Source organism: Podarcis melisellensis (assembly GCF_964234715.1).
Source record: "Podarcis melisellensis genome assembly, chromosome: 17".
Classification (NCBI taxonomy): Eukaryota; Metazoa; Chordata; class Lepidosauria; order Squamata; family Lacertidae; genus Podarcis; species Podarcis melisellensis.
Genome location: NC_138534.1, coordinates 11,484,141 through 11,511,225, shown reverse-complemented (window position 1 = coordinate 11,511,225; position 27,085 = coordinate 11,484,141). Strand labels below are relative to the sequence as shown.

General features: G+C 41.9%; 2 protein-coding genes and 1 long non-coding RNA gene across 3 annotated transcripts in view; 2 read left to right on the top strand and 1 right to left on the bottom strand.

Annotated features, from left to right (window-relative positions):
* The window catches only part of RIMKLB (ribosomal modification protein rimK like family member B), a 36,112-nt gene extending 28,840 nt beyond the window's left edge, over positions 1-7,272 (top strand). Inside the window, exons 5-7 of the mRNA XM_081894576.1 lie at positions 342-428; positions 4,011-4,214; positions 5,194-7,272. Of these exons, the coding sequence (XP_081750702.1) occupies positions 342-428; positions 4,011-4,214; positions 5,194-5,657 (755 nt within the window). The 3' untranslated portion in view covers positions 5,658-7,272. The remainder of the gene's footprint in view (positions 1-341; positions 429-4,010; positions 4,215-5,193) is intronic.
* Positions 7,273-11,205: 3,933 nt separating this feature from the next.
* Positions 11,206-16,810, top strand: LOC309360322. The gene is made up of 2 exons (XR_014163981.1): positions 11,206-11,850; positions 14,925-16,810. It is a non-coding gene; the product is annotated as an uncharacterized lncRNA (long non-coding RNA).
* A 5,465-nt stretch (positions 16,811-22,275) lies between these two features.
* LOC309360250 (extracellular fatty acid-binding protein-like) lies at positions 22,276-26,847 on the bottom strand. The gene is made up of 6 exons (XM_081894909.1): positions 26,724-26,847; positions 26,161-26,288; positions 25,886-25,953; positions 24,597-24,695; positions 22,728-22,829; positions 22,276-22,494 (listed from the first exon to the last, which is right to left on the bottom strand). The coding sequence occupies exons 1-6, from the start codon at positions 26,817-26,819 to the stop codon at positions 22,475-22,477; spliced, it is 513 nt and encodes a 170-aa protein (XP_081751035.1). The 5' UTR covers positions 26,820-26,847; the 3' UTR covers positions 22,276-22,474.
* Between the last annotated feature and the right edge of the window lie 238 nt (positions 26,848-27,085).

The following is a 27,085-nucleotide window of genomic DNA, read 5'->3' as shown; positions in this document are numbered from 1 at the left end:
TGCAGAGCAGCTTGGACACTCCCTCACATGAGGCCTGTGATTGTTTCTACAGTACTATAATTGTAAACTTTTTAAAATTGAGGAAAGAAAAGGCATCAATGTTAAAATATGATGACAAATTGATATTAGAAAGTCACATTTTAACCAACATGTAAATTAATAGGAAATTCTATTCAGCATATGGCCAGAATAGATAACCTCTGTAGATTCTGATGTGAAAATGAACAATCTGGGTTCCAGGGTTGTCTTCTTAAATAATTGTGTTGGCCTTTGGAATATGCCTTTGCTAGAAATTGGCTGAACGCTTCACTGGCAACATGTATATTTTTTCCCCTGTTCAGGTGGTCATGAAAATTTTGCCAAAATGATTGATGAAGCAGAAGTGTTGGAGTTCCCCATGGTTGTGAAGAACACACGTGGTCATAGAGGTGAGTGAGAATCTGTGCATAATTGCCATGGAGTGCTGAATGAGGATTGTGCTTTGTCTAAAGCTTCCTGGCTATTTCGGAAACTCTTTAAATATCCTAAACTCAGGCTTGACAAGAAGATGCAGATTTTTACAGTGATGTAGTAGTATCAACCCTTGCCTGAATAACAAACTGATGTACAGGCAATGACCAATTTAAGCATGTCCGAATGATGCGCGATCGGGCATAGCACCAAACCCAGAAGTAGCCCTAAATGTCAAAAAGACATTGTGGAAATGGGCGGAACGGGCAAATGAGGTTTGCCTAGACCTTCTAACTAAGGTGGTATACCTCTCTCAACATGTGGATAAGTAGAACACCAAGTGTTTTATGTAGCTACAAAATCACATAAGTGTATTTCTGCATGTTGAATCATTTTAATAAGAGGAACAAAAATCCTTACCTTTTCTCAGCTAGAGTAAAGTATAATTTATTGATAATTTTGATGTTAGCATTTGAATTTAGAATTTAAACTCTGTTTAAGTAAATGATTTATATTAAGCTTATCGAACAACATTTGCAACAAAGCTTTTCTAGTTTCTGATTTTATTTATTTAGAGCATTTATAAACTGCTTAATATTTTTTAAAATTCTACAATGTAATAAACAAACAGTATCATTGCAATAAAAATGCAACCTGAAGCCATTAAAACAAAGATTCAGGGTATCCCTTGAGGATAGCCTGGAGGTTAAGGTGGTCAATGACCCGTAGTCATGATGGCTGTATTTTACCTCTGTATCAGAGGCTTTATGCCTCTGAACACCAGTTACTTCGGAAACACAAGTGGAGACTGTATTGTTTCACTCATGTTGTGCTTGTGGCCTTCCTGTCAGCTTCTGGCTGGCCACTGTGAAAAGAGGATGCTGGTTTTGATTCAGCAGGGTTCTCAGATTATTTTCTAAAAATAAAATTACTGCATTTTGAGCAAGTATTTTAAGAAAATACTAAGACTATAGCTATTGACTAGTAAGCAAAGATACAGTAGTTTACAAGGTGGAGGGGCGACCCCTTCCCCCCACCTCTCCCCCCCCTTTCTTCCTAATGTAACCCTAATGTCTCAGCAAATGAAACTGACCTATGGAAAATGTAACTTGAAAAAAGAGACATTGCGCATACCTGTGTAAACCAAGAAAACTTTAATAAAAAATACAAGGGGGAGGGGTGGCGGCAAACATTCTGCAGGACTAAAATAATAGTAATTGTGTTACTACCACATATGCAGGATCACCATACGGTCTGTTTCTCCCAGTGGCCTGCTAAGTTGCATGTAATGTTAGCATGGTTTAATTAGGGTGCAATGTGCTCTTTGAAGCTAACCCTGAAGAACGCATAGGCTCCCCATAAGAAAGGTTTTGTGCATCTCCGGGAGAATGAGCTTTTTGCCAGCAAGGGGGAATGGAAACACTAGAGCAAGCAACATTTTCACAGGAAACCAACCCATGAACTTAGCAGTGATTTAGGAAATAATGCTTGAAGTCTTGTTTTTTGGTGGTGGCAGGGATGTGGAATTAAGGCTAAACCCTTGTTTTGGATATCTAGACAGTAACAATTGTGGAAGCAGCAAAAAGGGGTAGCTGGGTAGACAGGGCTAATATTTATGCTTTGTGGGGCAACTCTCTGACCACACAGTCAAAGGAGCAGACAGAAGCAAATTACTTAAATCCTGTTCCCAGGCCTGCAGAACCAGCCATGAGCATTGGACTGAGGTGATTGCAGATGAAATTCTGGTGTGGAACACCACAGGCAAATGTTTGCTACACATAAATGCATGTGCACATGCACACCCACACATATCCCAGACAGTTGTTCCAGAAAAAGCTTCAATGTGTGTGAAATAAACACAGTGACAACTTAAAACAGCAGTAATTGGTGAGGAGTCGGTCTGGGCGATATCTGCCTTTCAACATTGTGATATATCACCAGCTGAACATTGTGATACACTGATAATATCATGATGTTTGAAATAAGGATGGAGCTGTGCAGAGGCATTGGCTGGCTTCACAGTTTTCCCCACATCGTGATTTTTGCATAGCAAACACACATCATGGTCCGCAATATATTGCCATGTCAAAAATTATGAAACTGATATGATATGGGCTTTAAACCAGTTTTGGATGGTATATCAATTTATCGCCCAGTCCTAGTGAGGACACAGTGATCTAAGCATGGCTGAGTAAGTCCACATCTGCAATGGGGCGTACCCAGATGAGTAGAAACAAACTTCTATATTCCAGTCCAGTTATTTCATTCTGGGTTTTCCCTTTGAAACTCCTCTGTTGGACAATGCTTATCTTTTGTGTTTCTGTTATGTGGCCTCTTGCAGGAGAATAGCTGTTTGGGGCTTTGGGGGTTGTCTGAAAGAAAGAATTTGCCTGTAAGCAAAAGTCCAAGGCCTGTGGACACAGGATTGCATAAATACAGGGATGAAATATTTCCCTAAAGTAAACATTTTAAGCAAAAGTGATTTGCTTGCCTTATCAGTTGCTAAAAGGAATGACTTATCTTCATTTCACCAGGCTCTTGTGTGTTTCGTGGCAAGTAGATAGTTTGAATAGGTCAGTTAAGGAAGAGGAAGGGCTGGAGATCAAGAATTGCATGGTGTGGTTACGGCTGTTTCAGAAGCAATGTATTGTGAAGCCTCACTGTACTGAGTGGTCCTAAGGGCTTAAGAAACTGACCGCTTGTGGGCAAGGCAGGAGCACAGATTTCTGTGAAGTGGGGCGTCACAGCTCCAGTTGTCTTTCCTGCCTTGTCGATAGCAGTCAGCCTTTTGTTTGCTCCGCATCGCCACAGCATCTGGGGCCTTAAGACTAGTTTAGGGGGCACTGCCACTTGAGGCAGCTTTCTGTATCAGTTTAGTTTTAGGCCTGGCTCAGGGTTCATTTTTCTAGGGATAATTTTTTTTATAGATTTTTGTTGCATTCAGCTTACTGGTATAAACAACGAAAGAATATTTCCCATCTTAAATGATACTAAGAATTCTAATACTTCCCATGGATTTGCATTTGGCAAATAAATAAATAATTTTTATATTTTTTACTGTTGCACTAATTAGTAGCTACCAATTAATTGGGAGTGGTTCATTTTGGGTTCATCAGCTAATCATACACAGCACCTTGGAATCGGCTGTCATCTTTGGACTGTGATTGGTGCAGCCCTCTGTTTTATGTGTCTAGAGAACCCAAAACCTGTTGCAAAACGCTCTTGCAACCTAGTACTACTAGAATAGCACGGAATGATACAGGCCAAGATTGAAGGATACTGGCAGACCTATACTGAGGGAGTTGAGAACTGGAATAAACGTTGGAAATTGTGAGTTTGCTTTAAGGTAATGTTTTGTTTTTCAAATTTTGCTATTTTTATAGCACTAAATGTGCAAAGCGCTTTACCAATTTTAATTTTATTCATACATGCCCCAGTGCTGCCAGGATACTTTTTTTGCAGCACTGAGATTAAGGATTATGTTTTTCATACCCTTTAGAAATATGCAGAAAATTCAGTGACCTCCTCCCCCTTTCACCTTCTATACTGTTTTTATGCAGGTAAAGCTGTGTTTCTTGCAAGAGACAAGCACCATTTGGCAGACTTGAGCCATCTAATTCGTCATGAGGCCCCTTATCTATTCCAAAAATATGTCCAAGAATCCCATGGCAAAGATGTTCGTGTCATCGTAGTGGGAGGTCGTGTGGTGGGCACTATGCTGCGTTGCTCAACAGACGGTAGAATGCAGAGCAATTGCTCGCTTGGTAAGAATCGAAGTGTGCTTATTCTTGGGTGGAATTGGGGCCGGCAAAGGAGAGTTTAAAATCTAATTTAAGTGGCAGCCGTTTCATGTGCAATTACAAATAATTAAGCTGTTACATTAAAAAATTAGATTTTGAAATTGGAGACTTGACCAACTTTTTCAAAAGACAAGATAATGGTATTTAGAATATTATGTAGTAGGCTTCCTTCAGTTTATATGGTTTTATCTGGTCACAAATATAAAAGAATAGTGATGTGGTACGTGCCAACTTACTGCCAATGAACTGTGTGACTGGAAATGGGCTTCATTATTACTTATTTTATCTTGAAATGTTGTCTCCTTGGACCACTTTTATCTTTTCTGTGGCTGTTATATCCATGGTTACATATCTTGGGCTTTGATTATCCCACCAAGTTTTTAAATGCCTACTTTTATTTCATTCACTCCTTTTGCTTTACCTCTCATGGAGTGAGATCTTGAACCAAATGTGAGGGCACTATCATCTGCCTGTAAAGCTATATTAATCGCGAACCACTTTCAGAAGCAGTGTGGTTAAAAGCTGGTATTCAAATACTGTTAAGCAATTCCTTTTTTAAAAAATAGAATCTGTTTATCTCGTTCATCATCCCCTGCTGGATTGAAAAGTTTTTCTGTCACCTGTTTTCATAGAATTGTGGAGTTGGAAGGGACACCAAGGGTCATCTAGTCCAAACACTTCCAATGCAAGAATATCAACTAAAACATCCATGACAGATGCCCATCCATTTATGCACTAGCTGTTGGGTTTTCTGTCATTCAGGTGGACTCCATCTTTTTGATACAGACTTCCCTAAATGTTCCCCCAAGACTTCAGTCTTATTCGTTATGGAGCCCCCGCATCTCTACCTGTTTGGTCCATGGTTTTTTTTAAAGATGTAGCCCCCAAATAGGTAGACCTTCAGTAGCCCCACCCTGAGATTTACCCTTCTCTCTTTTGCCAGGTGGCATAGGAATGATGTGCTCGCTGAGTGAACAAGGCAAGCAGCTGGCAATCCAGGTGTCCAACATCTTGGGAATGGATGTATGTGGCATCGACCTCCTCATGAAGGATGATGGCTCGTTCTACGTCTGCGAGGCCAATGCAAATGTAGGTTTCATTGCCTTTGACAAGGCTTGTAATCTAGATGTAGCTGGTATCATAGCGGACTATGCCGCTTCCCTTCTTCCCCCCGGTCGCTTGACACGACGCATGTCCTTGCTCTCTGTGGTGTCCACGGCTAGCGAGACTAGCGAGCCAGAGCTGGGCCCTCCAGCTAGCGCCACTGTCGACAATATGAGCGCCAGCTCCAGCTCTGTCGACAGCGACCCTGAAACCACAGAGAGAGAGTTGCTCACCAAGCTCCCGGGGGGTATATTCAACATGAACCAGCTAATAGCCAATGAGATTAAGCTCCTGGTGGAGTGATGCCACGTGTAAATAAATATGACCAACTTTCTTGTACATTTTTTTTTAAAAAAACAACAACAACTACTTGTAGTGCTGTATATCGGAAGCAGCTTATGGAGGTGAAGGGAGGTTTTAGTCTGGGGATCAAGATCAAAACGCATGTTCTGTGAATGCTGCTTTTTTGCTACTTCTTGATTTTGCAGAACATACGTTTAGTTGATATTTTTGACAGCCAATTTCCCTTTGGTCATGTCCAGTTAAGAACCTGCATTTGTGTGGGGGAGGGGGTTGGAACCTTTGCGACATTAGGGATGCCACTGTGATTTTTAAACTCATTGCAGAGCATGTGGGTTCATTGGGAAGTGATTCAGCTTGATTTGTGCTTTCGGAACTTAGAAGTTTTAATTCTCCAAAAGCATTTGTAAACTATTGTCTGTAACCATCCCCTCACCTCATTAGCGCTCAGTCCTATTGGTTATTTTATACCCCTTGCTTTTTGTCCCATTAGGAGTTTATAGGTTAGGGCAGCCAATTTCTGTTTCATCCAAAGGTTCTAGATATCGGCATTTCCCATCTAATGTCTGTAGGATCTGTGAGAATTCGCATCCCTGACAAACAGTCTGTAATGGCCTCAGAAGTCTGGCCCTTAAAGCAATTAAACAGGGTGCAGCATTTATTAGTTCAGCATGAGCTTTTGAACCAAACCTGTGACTTCTGCCATTTCAGTATTAACAGATGGGTTTATGTCCATACATTTATATTTAAAACAAACCACTTTCTTTCGGAGAAAGATTTTAGTATGTGTGGATTTTTAAGAAATTATTTTAATTCCTGGGGTGGGGGGGGAGAAGGTGTGTCTAAATTTCAGTCTTGTTCATTGATGGCAGAAGTGGCATGTTTTCTTTTGCGCAAAAGGCAAAGATAAACAGCACTGTTAACTTTTGGTGTACAAAATAATGTTTAATCCGATGTGAAAAAGAATAACACTAGTTTAAAACAAATGTGCATTGACTTGTATTTGTTAGTGTTTTAGTCCTTTTTGCAAGATATATGCTATGTTAATGTTTCGTTTTTAATACATGCTCGTCCAACACTTCCTTCTCCATGCCTGCATCTTTAACAGTGGCCAAACTTGAAAATACCCATACTGTTTAACATCACCACTATTTAACAAACAAAAACTAGACACCTTTTTCTTAATCTGTTACCCTGAAAAAATGTGGGAGGGGGTGTGGAGGAGGGTTGAAGTGGTTGCAAATTTCACAACCATCTTGGAGTAAACTTAACGTGTTACTACTATTAGTAACGTTTCTCTGTAGAACACATTAAAATCTAAAGTGACTTCCTTAAGAATAAATCTTGAAGAGAAATAAGCAGGTTTTGGGCAACAACATAGGACACTTTGCTAGTAAGGCCCAGCCAGAATGGGAATATGATTTAAGGCCACACTTCTGTGGATCTCAGGCCCCTATGTATGTGTCTGTATTTTGCTTTGTTTTGTCATTGGTTTTTTGTCTGTCCAGTTCGTCACTCTTTTTTCCAGAATGCCTGATGATCTCCTCTCCCAACCCTTACCCAATCCTGATACTTCTGGCTGTGCATTTTCTTATTAAATTTGATAAAAGAACCAAAACAGCAGCTTTGGGTCTGTTTTAATGGCCTCACCTTCCTCCTCCTCACCCATTTCTCACTCATTTATTTTCTTTGGGGTGTGTACAACATGGAAACAATATATACAGAATCCTATTACTTTTTATAAAAAAAAAACACACCACATAGTAAAATGTTTGCAACAGGAAGATGGTTTGTGGAAAGTTTTTGGAGGGTGGGCAGCTTATGTGTACAGTGCTGCTTTTATCTGGATGCCTCAAAGGAGCCTGGCCCCTCTGCCTTCTGAGGCTCTGAGCTTCATTCCTCTGGCCCATCCTCTCCACTTGGCTGTCTAACCTTCACTCGGATCTTAAATACACACCAGTTGAGGATTACTACGCAGAGAGGCGTCAGGCGGCAATAAACAGAAAAGTGTTAACCTGCTTTCATGGAGGTTTGGTCATGCCTTGTTTGTACATTTTTTTGTTTTTTAAAATATGTACTCTTCTTTTTTGTAGAATTAAATATTATTTAAATCAAGTGGAAGGTTGACTGTTGACATTAGCTGATGAAGCAAATTGAGTGCCCAGGTTGGAACAAAAGATACTAAGGTTTTCATTTTAAAAAACCCCAAACACCCAGCAACTCAGGCAAAAGCCCAGTCTTTGACAATTTTTTTCCTGGTTGGTGGTTCTTCAACCCTTTGTCAGCTACACGTGTCTTCTAAAATACAGGTTTCTCTGACGACCCAGTTGGGTAATCTTTTTCCTTATATGTGCTTTGAAACACTGAGCATATTTCAGGAATTTGAGCAAAGAATTATCCTTCTGTTATCTGATAGAACTTTACAAATCTCTGAATCACTCACTGAAAAGAAACAAAGTGAATCCAGGAAGGAACTGGTAACTCTTTGACAGTTCTGATATGGGCTACATTTAGTCTGCGTTGCTTGAGCAAAACTGGTAGTGAGAAGTCTGATTTTCACACTCATGTGTCTTTGATCCCCACCCCAAATTCCTAGACCCAGTTTACATCAATATAAACACAGTGCAATGAAGCACACATTTCTTTCTTAAAAAAAAAAAACCAACATACACACACAAACGAAACATGAAGAGTTTTTCAAGCTTTGATTTGTCTACTTGTCATGAGATGGTCATGGATGTATTGTGAGATTGGAGGAAATTGTGGCTAATCTGTGGGAGAAGAAAAGTCGCACTAAAATCTCACAGGAAATTGTACTTAAAAAAACAAGGGTTGTAGATTCATCCCCTACCCTGCCTATCGTAGCTCCACCAGGGAAATGTCGTGGTAGAAGGTTTTTAAAACAACATACCTATCAGGTAAAGAAAATAAATCACGCTCTTACTAATCAGGGTGAAAATTCCACACAAGCTAATGCTACATGTCACACTTTTCTGAAGAACATTTACTTAAATACAGTAAGAGCACCAGCGTTGCTGATCATAGTTTGAAACTTTATGTTGAAACGAGCTCTTGGTAAGACAGAAGTCATAGGATCAGCATAGCCAATGACATAACACAAATGGAAGCAAAGTTGCTGGGCTGTGTGGTGGTGGGTGGAGCTTGATGAATTCCATATGTTTTATTTGTATTTTTAATATGTTTGTAGTTCTATATAGCAAATTCTGCAGATAAAATGGTTACCTTCATACATTTTTGTATTGTGTAGAAATGCAGATTGTGTTTATAGCTTTGTATGTTTTCAGATCTTTAATGTCTTAATGTTTTGATAAATTTTATAAACCCTCCTCTCATTCTGGAACACTGTGATAGATCATCAGTAATAAATGATGGAAGGACAGCACACTCATGGACTACTTTTGTTCTTGTTGGGTTGCACTCACCTTTCAAACTGTGTGATCATGCTTCACTGACTTTGCCGGCAATGCCTCATGTGGATTATCTCCTAAGAAAAATGTTCTGGACCTGCGATGCTTATAAAAATTTAAAAGAACTCTACGAGAGGTGCTGCACCGGACTCTTACCAGAATCAAGAAGTGGAATAAATCATTTAAACTTCTAATAAGTCTCCCAGTTTAGAAAAGCAAAGCCCAAGTAGGTTAAATGTGTATGGGCTTAAACATTGTAAGACGTATCAACATGTACAATTCTTTCTCATGGCTCACTCTTTTTGAGAAGGTTTATGAGCTATTTGGCTGGTGTGAGACTCACGACCCACTCCTGTTCTCTCTATGGAATTGTAGGTGCTCAGACAGGTAACCTCTGCTGCTACTGTCTCTTTTTATTTTTAATTTTTCTCTGTTCTAGGAATTCCTAAAATGCAAATTATTGTAGGATTAATAATGCAATGTTACCTTTTTCCTTTAGTTTTCTTTTACTTTTATTTTGAGTCTCCTGACCTTGGAGGGTGATTTTTGGGATGATCTGATGGTGGCTTGGACCATTGTTGGAAGTTTCCATACCCCCGTCATGTACCAGTTTTCAGTTGAATGTCTTTTATTTGATTAATGCACTGTCCATGTTTTAGGGTGGGAATTTGTAGTTCTTGGGGAACACTGTTCTGCTATGTAAACTTTTATATACATAGAATTCATTTTGCTGATGTTTCTAACAGTTCACACTTTCTTACTGTTCTTTGCAAAACTTTTCAGGAGCCAAAAAAGTCAAACAATCCAGAGAAAAACTTCCCTTCTCCCCTTTCTGATGGCAAGAGAAAGAGCTTGTGAAAAATCCTTGAGAATGTTCCTCCCTAAACTTTTCCCCCCTGTGGTAAAACAGTAAACGCAGCAGTTTGGTGGCATCCAGTACCGACCTGTTGGCAGGTAACTTTCAGCTCTTTTGATCATCCCATGTTTGCTAACATTGCTTTCCTTTCTTCTAACACCCTAGTTTTAATATTATTACTGTCCAGAAAGAATGAGGCTTAGGAAACATGTTGAGTTCTTCTTGTTTTTGCTTTTTGCTTTTTTGCTAGAGCCATCTTTTAATAAACCTTTTCAGCATCCATGTGTTCAAGTAGGATCATGGCAAGGATGAGTTTAAACAACATGCACTGCTTCAGAAGGGAGTGGTGGGATGGTGTGTAATTCCATAAATTCTGCCATCTCCACCCTCCCATGTTCCTGTCTTGCTCTTCTCACTCCCTTCCCCCTCCCCCCACCATATACACTCTTGGCTTAAGTTTTTACAGGGCTTTGGTGCTTTCCAGGGGCACAATCAGCACAAAACTAATCGGCATCAATTAATAACAGGTATGAAAAACTAGCTGTACAAAGTTATATATAAAATTAATTTCTTATAGCAGGGCTGGGGGGGAGGGGGTGGTTTTCATCCTTTGTTAAGGCCATTTGAGGGTGACGTTTTCAGACATTTTTAGTATGTGCTGTTGAGGATGGTACTCATGTCAGTAATACTTGGTGATTCAAATGATCTCTTGATAACTTTGAAAACAATTTATTAACAGCCCGAAACTTGTATAGTGCTGCAACAGATAATAATTTTGCAAACATTTTGACATATGCACCCCCTCTTGTGATTTTTGTTTTCTATGCAAAATGGGACAAAAAGTGTGTGTGTGTGCATGTGTGTGTGTGTGTGTGTGTGTACACACACACGCACACACACATGCATGCTGGTGAGGGGGCTGCTTTTGCAGTGTACTCCCTCCTCCTGTCGATTTGCAAACACCTGGCTAATTTAAAGGAGGTAGTTGAAAGCCTGGTGAGGAATTAAAGCTCTCCTCTTTCGACTTGCAAACAGATTAAGGAAAAGTTCATGCTGCAGATTGCTTCCTTTAAATTGGCTGCGCCCTTGTGAATTGACATCTTAAAGGAGATAATCAGTTGCAGTCGCTTTGCTGAAAATAAAAGTATTCTCAATGCATTAGGAACACCTCAGGAAGCATTGTCCCTGCTCCTGGGGGAGAGAGATCCAAGGGGGCAGGGAGAAGGATGAGAGTGGTGTTGAAGCAGTAGGAGTCTGTGGGAAGAATGTGCTACTTTTTCCCCCTTTGGGAGCCCAGGAAGGTGTTAACGTCTTCAGTAAAAGTTGTTTGGTTCTGTGATGTTCTATGTGGCTCAGGTCGTGTGTTTCAGATCTGTAGCTACTCATATGCTATAAGAAAGAATTAAATAGCCTTCTAGGTTCTACAGTACCTGGAAATTAGTTGAGCTCAACCCAACCAACAAAGCTGCTGCACACCCCTTCCTATTGAAATGTATGGAAGTCACATGGTAGCAGTGCCAGGTGGTATTTGCCTATCCTATTTTAATCTGTCCTTTATCCAGATAGTTCCATCTGTAGGGAGGCCTTCCAGAGCCTGTTACTGAGTATCGTCTGTCCAGAACTCTTTTTGAAGGGTGTGGGTGGATATGGGGGAAAGCTTGAAATAAGCTTTGGTGCCTTAAAAGGATCCCCATTGTATGATTTTTCTGCAAGCTGAACAAGAACTTCTTCTATATACCCTTGTGCTGCAACAGAGTAATAAAACTGGTAGGTGGCAGCAGAAGAAGGAACTTATTCAGATGGCACCCGTGAACTGAGAATGCTGCCATGTGTGGAGAGATGGATTCCAAAACATTAGCTGGTGTAACGTGCAAAGATGAGAGGCAGCTTCCCTGACTTGTCAATCTGCATGGTGAGTCTGACTCTTGGTCAATTCTTATCCACAATAATGGATCTTTACACACCACATTTCTCCTTAATCTGGAATACTGACTGAAAGCCATTATGGAGGGCTGACAGACCTGTGTGTGCCTGTCTGGATTTCATGTTACATAGTACTTTAAGAGATTGTTGCTGACTAGTTTATCACAACCTTCCCCTAGGGCATCCATTTGCTCATGTTAAAAATATGTAACACTTTCTTCCAAAAAGTACTGCTAGATTGTATTTTTATCACTTCCATTTCAAAGGCATTTTCCATGTAGTATTTATACTTGACATGTATTTCAAGGTGAAGGAAATGACTCTGTACAAATTTCATTATAACAGAAATGGAATGTGAAATTTGACATTTGATCTCACTGTGGCCCAGATTTTCAGTTCCAAGGAATGTTCTGCATTAAAGAGCCATTGGCTCATACTTCATGTAGGCAATGCTGTGTGGAATGAGCAGTTAGAAATAGAACTCATTGGGGAAAATTGTCAGCAGCTGAGTGGAATGAGAAGCAAATATTTATGATCTCAAAACATATTACAGTAAGATTTCTTCGACTTTCATATTTTCCCTACAGACTTTTTCCAAAACTGCCCCTTGAAAATTCATATATTGGAAATCAATTGTAGCCATAAGAAATCTTTTACAACTATTTGCTTGCGATCATTACGGTGCCCATTAGATCACAGTTAATCTGGGAGTTAATGTGCCACAGATTTTAAACACAAGATAAACATTAATAATAAACCTATGAGACATTTCCACCAAATGTTCATGGTTTGCCATCTGAACAGCTTTGTGTAAGATAAGAAGAGTTAATGTGCAAGTGAATGGCTGCTGTGATTGCAGGAATCACTAAAATCCATGCAGTACTGCTTGTGGGTAATAGGGTTCTGTGGAAACAATTCATTGGTGCTGCCACATATGTGAACTTGTTCTTTGTTTGGTTAGACCAAGGTGCCCCTTGCTTCTCAATGATTTTTTGAGTGTCTGAAATATGACACTTCTGAGAAGCACAACATGAGTTTTGGACTGCCTGTCTTATTTTTTTTTGGGGGGGGGGATTGCATGGAAACGGGATATGCTTACAAGACAGAACTTCAGTTAGAAAAAGCAAGGTAATCCTGAATGATATAATAATGCAACAAGTTACCTTTTTCCACCTACAGAGCACATAGTAGGGGTGGCTTAGAGGATCAGATATCTTGAGCACCCTTTTTGCATTTGAAGAGACTTCCAAGAGATATGTGACAGACTGACTTAGAGAAACAGTGGGGTGGATCAAGGCCTTTATTTACAGTGAAATGTGCAAAAGTCATGTTGGAGGTGCAGAGCGTGGGGAAACGCTGGAGCAGGAGGAAGCAGTGGAGCAGGTGGCAGCTGGACAACATTTGCTGATCTGTCTCAGGCAGCAAAACATTTTGAGCAGGCCCTGGCTCTCTTTCCCCCACCCCAATGATATTTACTTGAACTTGCTGAGTGACGGCCAAGAATCTGGGTTGAAGTGACCTTAGTATGTGGGTGTCATCCAACTCCCTCTAATCCAGATGTGGCAACCTCATTTCCAGTAATGGGCTGGATGCGGGCTAATAAATTGAAGCTCAACCTAGATAAGCTGGAGGTGTGATTAGTGGGTGGGTAGGGGGCATTCAGTTTGTGCAAGATGGGATAGCACTCCCTCTTGAACTGGTTCACAGCGTGAGTGCAGGAAGCTCCTGCAGCCAATCAGAAGCCACGCCTTGGTTTTCGAACAGTTTCAGGAGTCAAACAGACTCCCGGAACGGATTAAGTTCAAGAACCAAGGTACCACTGTACTGCAGAATAGCGGGACTATGGAAAGAGTGATGTGGTGCTGGTTTTCTCCCAGTGCACCAACTTAACTGTAGTTTAAAGTGATGTGTGAACTGGACCATTGATTGTATGCCTCCCTAAGCTCATTTCGTATAAAAACTTGCTAAAACCAATGTAAATAATAAAATTAAATGCAGTAAAAGTAGTCATGCACCAGTCACCTGTGTCTAAGGAGTAATTTGATAACCTAGCATCCTTCCACCCAGGTCCTCTCTTTTTAATGTAGCTAAAGAATGCTGATTTCAGTGCATACTGCAGACATGCCTGTCATCTTTCCACCACACCTGCTTTTCCCAGCTGGCATACCTGATGAGTGTGTTCATGTCACGGGAAGGCCAGGGGAAGCAGCTGGGAGGAAAGCTTTCTAAGTGAAAAGGAGAGAGAAGCATTAGGAACCAGTACCGCAATCTTCCTCTGCTGCTGTGCCACTGTTTAACAGAGACCCAAAGTGTCCGCCCGTCCGCCCCCCCCCCCCCGATATGTAGTTCTATACAAGTACTGCAGACCAATCTCTCAGTTGAGTACTTGTAATAAAATGTGATTTGTGCTTAAAAGGAGGAGTAGAAAAAAGCCAGAGACACTGCACTCTCATGCATTTTTAAAAAATATTTGAAATCATTGCTACAGAGTTAGAGATATACAGCCAGATCCTTCACTGATTGAGTTAATATGCAAAATTCTTCCTCTCCCACCCCCATCTCCTCCTAGTTTCCAGAGCCCCTTTTATGTCCTGCCTGATACAGCTTTCCTTCAGTGCCTTCATTTCTCCAACCCATGCTTCCCTTTGCTCTTCTTTTTCATGTCCTTGTACATAAGGGCTGTTGTTGTTCACGTCTGTCTTGATAGACAACGGAGTGCACCTCTAGGGGGCGCAGCCAAACCGCTGCATTAGCAGTACTAAAGTGACCTCCTTGGGAAGCAAACCTGGACAGTGTGTATGGAGGTCCTGGGCTGCCCAGATGACAAGGCCCCTGTCTTGGCCTTGCTTTCCTGCAAGATTTGCAGGAAGGAGACGTATCAGGCACCATCCAACCATCTTAGACACCCCATTCCGGATTTGTGTAGGGTTTGCTCCTTAGCTTGCTCTTCTCCTGAATATATCTCATGAGCCAACAGAGGTTTAGGATCAGAGTTTGCCTTTTCCTAGATGAGCTACCTTCCCAGGTTGACTAGTCCCATCTGTCCCTCACTTCCCTCTACAGCACGTGCGGAAACCACCTTCTTGACCGATGGACCCACTCTTGCTCAATCCAGTGGAGCCTGTATTTGCATTCAGGGGAAGTACCTAACTCACCGAGGGTTTGAGACCCATCAGCTACTCTCACCTGCTTTAGTCAGCCAGTCGATGCTGTTCCTGGGATGTGGCCGCTGTCGCTCTGACAGCTTCTAGGAGCCACAGGTGAGAGCTGACTGCAGGGTGGGGACGAATGGTGGACGAACTACCCCAGAAGGAGCATGGTGTGTCCCCCACCAGAGGCACTACTTCTCCCCCAGCACCCTATACACGCCGCATAAAGGCTAGTAATGGTTTAAAGCCACACGAAGCTCATGGAAGCTCCAGGCACACTGCCTTCAGTTCTGTCATGGAAAAAAGATGTAATTTGAAATAACTTGTGCAGCTTTTTTACACTGCCCTCCTTCGTGCCTCTAGGGCTCCCAAGACCTCAGCTACTTTCTTTACCAGGCACTCCTGTGTCTTCTCAAGATTCCTCCCTCTTGCTCCCTACAGCCTCATCAGTCCTTGGGCTCCGCGTGAAGCTATTCTTCCATCCAAATAGAAACTTTGAACAAAAGGTGACGTGACCATCTATGAGTCAAACTAGATGTGACAAGACAACCGTGTACGTGTGTGTTGTTCATATGCAGAACAGGGGGTTAGGCTGGATCTATTTTTGCATGAAAAGCAGTGTCAGTAAAGAGAATGAAACCCCTCTTGCCTTAGCTTGCTACATTCCAGTATTTCTAAAAATTCGCCGCTTCTCCTGCCCAGTCAAGCCCTATTAGCAAAGGAAGCTGAACTCTAGAGAAACTCTTGCTGCAGTGGAATGCAATAAGAGAAGGGAGGAGCTTAGTTTCCCTCAAGTGCATTTTAAAAGAACACGTTCAAATTGCTTACTTTGTGCAACCTGCAGAGTTTATTCCACTTGTGTCCTAACAGTCTTGAGTTCTTGGGCTACTGGATTTTTAGTTTTGACTAAAGCAGACTTTCAGTCATATGGTTAGTCTGCAGGTACTGGCAAATACTGCAAATTCATTTGATAAAGGAGCAAAGAGAATTGCTACTAAAGTGTTTTCCGCTTCCTTTCACATGAAGATTTCACACAGACTCACCTGTCCCTCAGAAAAGCGGGTAGCAGGAGCCCCACCAGCCTCTGACCCAGTGTTTGGAGGAATAAGCAAGATTACAGTTTGCTCTAGAAGGCCTTGGAGGCAAAACTGCTTCTCCACGAATTCCAGAACTGTTTTTGTTCCAAATGACATTTCCAGAGGCAAGCTTTGTAACTGCAGGAGAATAGAGTACTGTTGAGCTTGTGAAACTACTTATGCACCCCCCCCTTTCTATGCAATATTTTCACAGGACTCTGATGCTGGGTCAGCAGCCCCAGAGACTGCCACTATCTCGCCAGAGGACAGGTAATGCATGGCAGGGGGGTAATGGTAGCAACATGCTTGTTTGACCTGAGCTCATATTTTCTACTGTACCTCTTTCTTCCCCGATAATGAAGAACCATCTTCAAGGCTAGTCAGTATCCTTGATGAGTCTCTGGTGGCTACCAACGATGAAGCCAACTACTCTGATGGTGGTTTTTGTGCTACTTGTCTCTCCATTCCCCATCCCCAGCATTCCAGTTCCGTGGTTTTATATTACGGTGACCATTTCTCTCTTATTTCTGTAGGGTATATGAAGCATCAAGAGACCTACCTTCCTTCTTTTTATGGGTTTTGTTCGTTGCCCTTTGTTTCTCCAGTTGTGAAGGGAATGGTGCAGGGTGGCATAAAGTCCAAAGACTGAAACAAAATGGCATCAGTGGGAATAACGTTTTCATCATATAATAGAAGATGCTCAATAAACTGCAATTAAAGAAAATTATGTGTATGTGATTCTTCTGTAACTAATTGTGGTCAAATCAGTTGGCTCCTCGGGCAAGTTGACCTCTATGTTACTTTGATCAAGCCTGCATCCCAGTGTTAGTAGTATACATGTGTACGGATTCTGAAAACATGCCAACAGTGCACAGCTGCCTTCTGTGGAATCTAAGGGGATCTGCAAAGCTTCATGTCCTAATGGGAATTTGTTAGATTATTAGAGTTTAGAGCATGGGGGTGGGGTTGGGGTTTTTTACTTCTCTCATTAACAGCACAGTTCATCCTCATTATTTAGAAATGATCAAGCCTTGGCACTGGAAGTTTTCCGCATGTCAAGAAACAAATAGTTTGTGCCTCATTCCACCTAGTCTTGCATACCAATCAAGACATACACAAGCTGGTTTGGGGAGAGGATTGAAGGAGGAATCTGTATCACTTTAGCAAGTCATGTTTCTGTAGGGAGTCTTGCCTCGCAAAGCAGTATCCCTAGATTATTGTAATTATGAATTTATTTTTGTCTGAAGGCTTAAGGCCTTCAAAATTTTTGTTTCTAATGGAAAGTTGCCTTAGCAACTATGACCATAAAATCATTCTGTACAAATATCCCACACGTTGATGGAATATAGGCTATCATGAATATCCATGACAGAGATATAGCCATGACCATTTTAAGTATTTCACTAGCTTGAGTATTTCAAATTTAATAATACCTTTGGCAGTTTTGGCCAAATAATGAACTCTAAATATATCTGTTCAGATCCTTTTATCATGGACAAATACTAAATCGCCATCCTAGAAGAGTGGACAACTAAGTATGGTAGTGGACAACTGAAAGCCCCAAATTACATCTCAAGAACAACTTCAGTAAAGCAATTAATATAAAATGCACAGAGTCCCCATGTTCTTGTTTCCCCTTACCAAGAGTATTGTGCCCATCCTTGAGAGTGGTGACACCTGAGATAAGCTACATGTGAAAGTCATGATAGCCTAGGGACAGCAACCCAACTTGAAAGTATTGTTTAGTGGCAACCAATGAATAGCTGAGTACCAGCAACTAAGATATTGCAAAGGGAAACGGTTCATCGCAAAGTGGGTTGGGGGAAAATCTCACATAAGCCTGCCAATACATTTTAGGGAACAGTTCCTTTCGTCACTATGGCACTCTGGTGGAAAATGCTGTTTGTTAAAATTTCCTTTCTGAGCTATTAATAAAGCCAAGAGTTTTCTCAGTATGCTAAGAACATACAAAGAGCCTGCTGAAACAGACCAATGGCCCATCTACTCCAGCATTCAGTTTTTACCAGATACCTGTGGGAAGCTATCAAGCAGGCCTGTGTCTTGTCACATGAAACATACAATTTTGAGATTGTATGTTTGTTCGTTTGCCGTAGTAAAGGTTTATGGAGGCTGAAACCCGTCTAATTGTTTAGTGCAATAGGGAGGATTGCTTTGGTGAAACTTAAAAAAGGATTTGTTACCTGCTTTTCTGATGAAAATCCGAGCAAACATGGGATTCTGCTGCTGTATTTTATTTCTATCTTTGTACGTGGCCTTGCCCATTCTCAAATGCTAACAGGAAGAATGTTACGAAAATGTTTCTTGTATGCATGTCATTCCATCTAGTCCTGTAATCTAGAGTTTGTGGTATTGGAAAGCATATTTCTGACAGAAGAGAAGCCAAAATGAGACATTTAAAACACCATTGCCTTGACCCGAGGAAGATTGGTGCCTCTGGAAGACGATAAGAGGTTGACCTCTTTCCTATGTTTGATGCCCGGTTTTTTACTCAGTAGTTCAAATGCACAAAATCCCAGAAACCACTCCTGCATCCTGCCAGAATAGTTCTCTGCATTTTGTTCTCTGCCTCCTTTTACTGTTCAGTTACTTTAAAAAACAACAACACCATACTTTACAATACAACATAGGACAAAACTATACACAGTATCTGGAATAACCTTTAAAAAACAAAAGCTGCATATTTCATTATAAAGTGTTCGTTTTACAAAAATGAATAAAAGGAGATAAGTTTACACTAAATTTGCTCCATAGTTGTATTTTTTATTTTTCTCACATGGTGAGTTTAAGTTTAAAATCCACCATTTGGTTTATCCATTACCCTGAAGGAAGGTGTAACTTGTATTGTCAAATATTATGCACAGAGAATCCTGGCTGTTGTGACTATGAGGGGTGCTAATTCTTTGGTTTTGGTAATTTAGTTCATTCATGCAGTTCGTGTGTGTGTGTGTGTGTGTGTGTGTGTGTGTGTGTGTACCGTGTATCTAACGGAGCTGAATACCCTAGGATCGCTCTTTAAAATAATTTTTCCAATACCTTATGTGCCATAAAGCATTCCTGCCATTTTTGTTAAATTCTTTTTTCATATTTTCTTTTTATTGAAAATTTTCAGTGAGAAAGGGAAAGGGAAAAGATAAACATAAAAAGAATACTTGAAATTGTGATACGGTACGGAGTATAGATATATACGCAATGCAGTTATTCCAACTACTGGGGGAAAAAATGCTAGCAAGACATAATTTTTATAAATGCGTTTTTCTTAAATTCTTGTCCTTTTTAAAATTTGCAACACAATGGAAATAAGGTGGGGGTGAGTGTGAGTGAACCATATGAAATGGAGGCTTATTAATATATGTCATGTGGGAGAGGGTTTTTTCTGTTGTAATTATTTTATATATATGGCTGTGGACAGGATGCCTGGATTGCAGAGAGTTGGCCACCTTGATCAAAAAGACACCTACGCCTCTGTCTTATTAAAAATACAATATGCATTGCCTGGATAAGTACTAGATAGCAGCACTCTACAACAGCCATATAACATTGATAATACCGTCTGTCAAGATCAGAAGTTCATTCTTTATAGGGAAGGTTGAGATGTGGTAATGATGAAATAAGGTAAAGGTAAAGGGACCCCTGACCATTAGGTCCAGTCGTGGACGACTCTGGAGTAGCGGTGCTCATCTCGCTTTATTGGCCGAGGGAGCCGGCGTACAGCTTCCTGGTCATGTGGCCAGCATGACTAAGCCGCTTCTGGCGAACCAGAGCAGCACACGGAAACGCCGTTTTTCTTCCCGCTGGAGTGGTACTTATTTATCTACTTGCACTTTGACATGCTTTCAAACTGCTAGGTTGGCAGGGGCAGGGACCGAGCAACGGGAGCTCAATCCGTCGCGGGGATTCAAACCGCCAACCTTCTGATCGGCAAGTCCTAGGCTCTGTGGTTTAACCCACAGTGCCACCTGCGTCCCTATGATGAAGTAAACAGATGGCTATATCAGAGGAAACAGTAGCACTTTCCCTCTTGTGATTGTGTCAAATTGTGTAAACAATACATTTTGTGCCAACGGTTGTAACATGCGAAAAGCTTCACTCCTGTGATAGCAACATGTTTTACGTTTATTTAGCTCTATTGGTTGAAGGGGTCTTGGCAGTCAATGCACCTGTATTGCATCCAGGAGGTTCCAGGTCCAGTCCCATGTAGGGCTTGAAAATACTCCTGCCTGACAACACTCGGACCATGACACAGTTAGTTAAAACCAGTATTAAGGGTATATATATACAAAGTAATGCCCAGAACAGATAATTCATATTAAATGCTAAATAACCATTCTTGAACCTTAACTTCAGCTGGCTGGCTCTCCTCCTCCAAACCCTTTCCCTGCATTTCCATTCTCCCTCCCATCTCATTCTTTGTCCTTCGTTTTTCATCTTTCCAATTGCCAGTCTCACCAGACACTCCAGCTGCTTCTCTGACTTCAACTGTGGGATAACTAGTATCATACAACCAATGTGCTTAATGCATGAAGTGGTTAATACCATAGAGTAAGCTGTCCTGCCAGGCTTAACCTAGGTCACTTCCCCTCACCTTGGGAGGAAATAAGTAAACACACACACATCTATCTGATGAACTCGGTGTGTGGAAAACTGGTTGATCCAGCTTAGCTGCATGGCTCTCACAAGCCACTTTTGTGTTACTATACCATTTAGGAATTTTCACTACATTCTAACTAAGCCACGTTTTACTGGCTGTGCAGTTATCTGAAGCCCACGAACCTGACCTTTGAAGAGTTTGGAAGTAAACTGATTTTTATGCTGGGGGGAGAGGGAAACCTGAGAAAGCAAGTTTGTAAAAGGAGACATTAAGGAACTCTTTTAAAGGTCTAACCACCTATATTTCCATGCTGTACTTTGCTCCTTATTTTGCGATTTTAAATATCTGCTGGAGTTCTCATGCCAAAGAAAGAACTTGCCCCAAACCTGGCATCCAGGAATTCTCCTTTCTATATAGTGTTATGAATTAGGGAAGTTAAACTGGATGCAAGACCCCACCAACCACTGGAACCAGCAAGTGTTTAAATCAAGCCAAGCTATCTTCCTGATGAGGTGATAGCCTGGGTGATGAACCATTAAGCAGGATTAAGGGATAGCGTGGGAGATGGCAAATACCCCTCAATTCAGGGCGGGGGAGAGCCAGGGTTGAGTGTTTGGGGGGGGCAGGGATGTGAGCTGGAAGGAAACACAGCATGCTGGAGAGAAAGAGAACAATTTTTGATGTTTGTTTGAATCCAAGGCTGTGGCTATGGGAGGACCAATACCCTTTGGGGTGTTAGCTGTCTCAGGTTGTATATATTTGTGCATAAACCATATATCATGAAGACACCACAGTCTCCACTATGCCTCATTCCAAAAGGAAACGTGAACCCTAGGTAAGCACCTGGAATCTTGCACCCCTCATCGAGTTTGGGTAGTGTGCATCAATATGTTCTGTACCAGCTCCAAACAATACTCCATCGCTTTCCTCTGCTCTCTGACATACTTCGGCTTATATCCCCTTCTGGATGCTTCGAGGACATTCTTGGGGGATTCCACCTCACAGAGGATGGGATGGTCCTGAACAGATTGTACTGTGTATGTCCCTAAATCTTGTCAATCCTTTTCTTTTGGGGGGAATTTTGAAATTCCTCCATGTGATGTGTCATAAAACAACGGAAAGGGGCGTCACACAAACTCACAGAAGTGATATTCCACACTGTCGCTGTGGAGAACAGGCTGGTCTTCGTGTCTGCCTGTAAGACATGAAAAGAGCTCTTTTGCCAGAATTGGAGCAAACCAGATGCTCCAGGGAAACCCTACCTGGAGATGTTGATGAGGATAGAACTTCTGCATGGAAGGAAGGCAGGTGTTTTGCAACAAAGCTGCGGCCCTTAATCCACCTTTCCCATTGGCCACACCCACTTTTCTATGATTGGCTGTACAGAGAGCACAAAGAAGAACTCTTAATGTCTTTTAAAATTCTTATCATTGCTGTTACAACGGCAACTTCTTGTTATAATACGGTGGTTTCCTTTCCTTTATATTGCACATTTTTGCAATGCTAACCCCTTGAAGTGTTATGAAGGTGGCCTATAGATTCGTAGGATAAATTGATTAAGCGAAAATAAATTGAGCACATTTATATGGATCTTGGATGGTTTTATTTCAGTTTCGACTAGTTTTCAAAATAATTATATGACTGGTCGTGGTATTGGTGCATCATCTTGTAACATTTATGGGAATGAGATCCAGCTGATTTTCTTTCCAAATGGGAGGGTTTAACAACTTTGATTCACACCTTTGCAGTCACACACAGTTCCAGGTTCAGGTGTCTTACTCATACAACTGAGCAAGAATCTGCAGAATAAAAGAGAGAAGCTCTCAGAGCAGGATGTGAAATTGGGACCAAGGTACAGAATGCAACCAGGACCAGTCAAGATATACTTCATACTACTTATTTCCCCAACAATAAACTACCTTGATCATCATTGCTAGAAAATTGTGATCCATTTTGTTTAAAGAAAAAAGAAATTGCATCACTATTTATCTCAAATCTGGAAATAATAAGGCGTAAGAGAACCTCATATTACCAGATCTCTGAAGATAGATGATCTTGTCGACAGACAGATTTATTGACGCTGCAATCTCCTTGTATATTTCTATCACTTCCGTTGATGCTTCCTCTTCCCTGACTTCAGACCCCCCAAAAATTGTCACATTGAGAAATAAGAGGGAGAAAAAAGAGATAGAACATACTTATTTTGGATCCCAGGCAACAAACGCATTTTGGACCTGAAGCACATAGTTAAAGGATGAAATCTGCCACAAAAAGGATGTGGGTGGCTTCAAAAGGAAGTTTTTAATGGCTGATGTTTTATTGTGATTTTAATATTTGGTTGGGAGTCACGCAGAGTGACTGGGACAACCCAGTCAGATGGGCGGCATATAAATAATAAAATTATTAGATTATTATTATTTTCAAAAGGGGATAGTGGACTAGAACAGACACTATAAACAAACCATGCTGTGTGGCTTCCCAACATTGCAATGCAGATGCAGTGTATAATATCACATCAGTATATTCTGAAATATCTGCTGTGCTGGCTGAACAGCCTTTCAAATGATAACTGCACCACAGCACTAAAATATGGTGGATTCGCTTTGGCTTAGAAAATCTTCAGGGGCATATGGTGGAAGAAGAGCTTCTCGTGTGTGCCTTCAGAGAGCCAATTTGTATAGCACATTATGCTGCTGCAGATTCAGAGTGCTCTAAAGCCCTTCTGCAATGCAACGATGCCCAGGCCCAAAAGACTCCGTTTTCACTTCGCTCCTGCTCTCCTGACTGTATCTGTACAGTGGTACCTCGGGTTAAGTACTTAATTCGTTCTGGAGGTCCGTTCTTAACCTGAAACTGTTCTTAACCTGAAGCACCACTTTAGCTAATGGGGCCTCCTGCTGCCGCCGTGCCGCCGGAGCACGATTTCTGTTCTCATCCTGAAGCAAAGTTCTTAACCTGAAGCACTATTTCTGGGTTAGCAGAGTCTGTAACCTGAAGTGTACGTAACCCGAGGTACCACTGTACCTGCCTTTCTCTAGCTATATCCCACTAGAGAAGACTTTATAAGAGAAAGCACATCTGGCATGTATGACAACTACCACCCCCAGTTCCAAACATTCCCTTTTCAGGAAAGGTGCTCAAGAGAACATTGGTCCTGTGGCTTCAGGCATGCTAAGAGGAAACGACTTATCTAGGCCCATTTGACCTGGGATTGGCACTGAAATGGCTCCGCTCAGCACAATGGATGACTTATATTAGAGAAGAAGGCAAGGAGAGAGTGGGTGAGCCTGCTCCTGCTTCTTCATGGTGCAGTGATTTTGGATACCATTGACCATGGTACAGTGGCCTAGCATGGGTTGCCAGCACCTGCGGCCTTGCAGAGAGGAGGGAGGGAGGGAAACGGATGGGGTACTCATGCACATTCAACTGCCTAATGGCATCTGTGTCACCCGCAGAGATAAGAAGAGTCATTCCATTGTCTGGAAAGGCCACTTCCTGGTTTGCATGGAGAAGCTGTTATCAAGAGCCCAGCAACAGAAGCATGCTGCTGTATTAAAGCAGCAGCAAGTGTTGAAAGTTTGTTCCCCCCAACCATTTTGCACCTGGGGCAACTGCCCCTGTGCTGCCTCCATGCTACACCAGTGCCATCATATTCCCCTGGACCAGCTCTGTGGTTGGGGAGGTAAACGCTACTCATTTTGAAAGAGGAGCTTTGGTGGAGGTGATTTGGAGTGGAGATGAAGAAACTTCATCTCTGCTTCAAATTGCACAACAGAAAGTGGAGGAAGGCTTTCGGAGGATCTAACACTCTTGTATATTTGCAGCTAGCCAGTATACCTGACACATTCAGTAGCCTCACATTTACATCGCACAACACACTCCCATCAATGAAGAAACATACCGTATAGCAGCAGGACCTCCAATTCTTTTGTGTAAACGAAAATAATGGCGTAATGGACGTAATCTGTCTTCATGATGTAAATGGTGGTCTTCCCTGCATCTGAATCAGGACCACAAAAGAGAGCCTTTAAGGGCACACACTTCTCTTACAGTTTGGTGCAGCGGTTACCTCAAATGGGCATATGCCTTGTGTGGGGGGGGGGGCGCGGTTCCAAGTATTCCACCCCCACCCCAGTTCTCCAATGTATTGTCAATGACATTGCCATACAAGGTTTTGCTGGAGAAAGTGGATAGAAGCTTTCATTCTTCTCTCGTAACACTAGAATTCATGGGCATCCAGTGATGCTGAATGCTGGAAGACTTGGGTCATTTAAAAGAAAGCACTTTCTTACGCAGTGCATACTTAAACTAACACCAGTCTTGAAAGACCTACATTGGCTCCCAGTACGTTTCCGAGCACAATTCAAAGTGTTGGTGTTGACCTTTAAAGCCCTAAACGGCCTCGGTCCAGTATACCTGAAGGAGCGTCTCCAACCCCATCGTTCTGCCCGGACGCTGAGGTCCAGCGCCAAGGGCCTTCTGGCGGTTCCCTCATTGCGAGAAGCAAAGCTACAGGGAACCAGGCAGAGGGCCTTCTCGGTAGTGGCGCCCACCCTGTGGAATGCCCTCCCATCAGATGTCAAAGAGATAAACAACTACCTGACATTCAGAAGACATCTTAAGGCAGCCCTGTTCAGGGAAGTTTTTAATGTATGACATATTGGTATATTTTGGGTCTTGTGGAAGCCGCCCAGAGTGGCTGGGGAAACCCAGCCAGATGGGCGGGGGACAAATAAATTATTATTATTATTATTATTATTATTATTATTATTATTATTATTATTATTATTAAACTGTGGAAATCCTATAGGAGGCAGTGATGGCCACAAATATGGACGGCTTTAAAGGGTGGGGGAGATCTATTGATGGCTATTAGTCACAGTAGCTATGCTCTGCTATCCACAGTTGAAGACAGCAGTGCTCCTGAATACCAGTTTCTGGACCCCACCACCCGCATTAAATCAGATTTCTCACTTTTCAACGAAAATCCAATGTTAAATAAACCCATTGTCAGTAATCCATTTGTGATTATCTCAAGCCCTCAACTGCAACATTAAGCCCCCAACTGGAAGCTCCTATCAGAGGGGGGGTAGAGGTGAATTGGAAACAACTTGGCTTCCCATGGGAGGGTTGTTGGAATACTGTAATTTCCTTCCACCCTGAATGAAGAGTGAATCACTTGCTGTTTACCTGTCCTGTATATTCCAGGCTGCTCATCTGGGAAAAAACGAGTCTGCAATCTTTTACACTCCTTCCCTCTGGAAAGAAAATATAAGATCATGGCGCTTCTGCAGAAGTGAGCTTCCTCCCACTATCTGTGCCTGCAGCAGCTGAAATTTGGGTTTGAAGCCTCTCCAGATCATTGCATTTTAGTCCCCCCCCCCGCCCCTTCCCTCCAACAATTGAACTGATGAGCCTTGCAAAACAAAGGAAGGTGGTGATCAAAGTAATTCAGGAGAACTTACACTGGAACCCATGTTTTGAAAGCGATGACTCCATCATTATCAATCACAACTGTAGTATGAACCCTGTTGTCCTCTGATGGTTGACCTTCTTTCATAGCCAGTGCAATGAGGTTCCATTTTCCATCAAACTAGAAAGAGGAGTTAAGTCAATTTCCTCGCTATAAATGCATGCATTGGAATGATCCTCTTTCCACTCGCATCAGTTCATGAAGCAATGCTCACTATTTGATGGTAGTGGTGGTGGGGGAATAGTATATAGATGGTTGGGATATCTCCTACCTCCTGCCCACAGCCCAAGACAGGTGGCCTTGCGTTCCAAAGTTCAAGGACCCAAAATGGCAGTGTCAAATCATTGCCTCACTGTGGCTTTGGAGCCTTGAACTGACTGCTGGGAGGCATTCAACACTTCTCTTGCTGCCACAACACTGCAGTAGCTGCCATTTTGTAATGGGACAAGTGTCTCCATCAGAAATAGAGCTGACAGATGTAGTGTCCCCTCCTACCCTCTACTCTCTGCTTTGGTCTGGATAAAAACACCCATTTGGAGATACGTTTGTGGTTACCTTTGTGATATCGAAGTCTGACTGAACATTGACAATGGCCGAACCATGAAGCAAGTATAGACAGGTCAATGCCAAACTCAACAGTGGATGTTTCATCCTTGCAATGGTCTCTAGCTGGGCAAGATCTGCAGTGTCAGTATAGATCTTCCTTCCTCAAAGCTTATCCAAGAGCATTCACCCACCCATCCCTTTGAAGCTATTTCTGCACCGGGAAGGAAGATTACTGGGTTATTTTGAGAAGTAATTGTTTCATTAGTAGGCATCATCTGAAACATATAGGACACTGTGCTCATCACCACTTGTTCTGCTGGGAATCTAATGAGTCAACCTGTGACTAGATCCCACTCCAAAGGTGAATGGGA

Coding starts and splice junctions, on each gene's coding strand:
- LOC309360250 (XM_081894909.1), bottom strand. CDS start 26,819: ATGAAACATCCACTGTTGAGTTTGGCATTGACCTGTCTATACTTGCTT. Junction 24,696..25,885: donor GCCTGGAATATACAGGACAG/GTAAACAGCAAG, acceptor GTCCTGATTCAG/ATGCAGGGAAGACCACCATT. Junction 22,495..22,727: donor CATCTATCTTCAGAGATCTG/GTAATATGAGGT, acceptor TTTATTCTGCAG/ATTCTTGCTCAGTTGTATGA.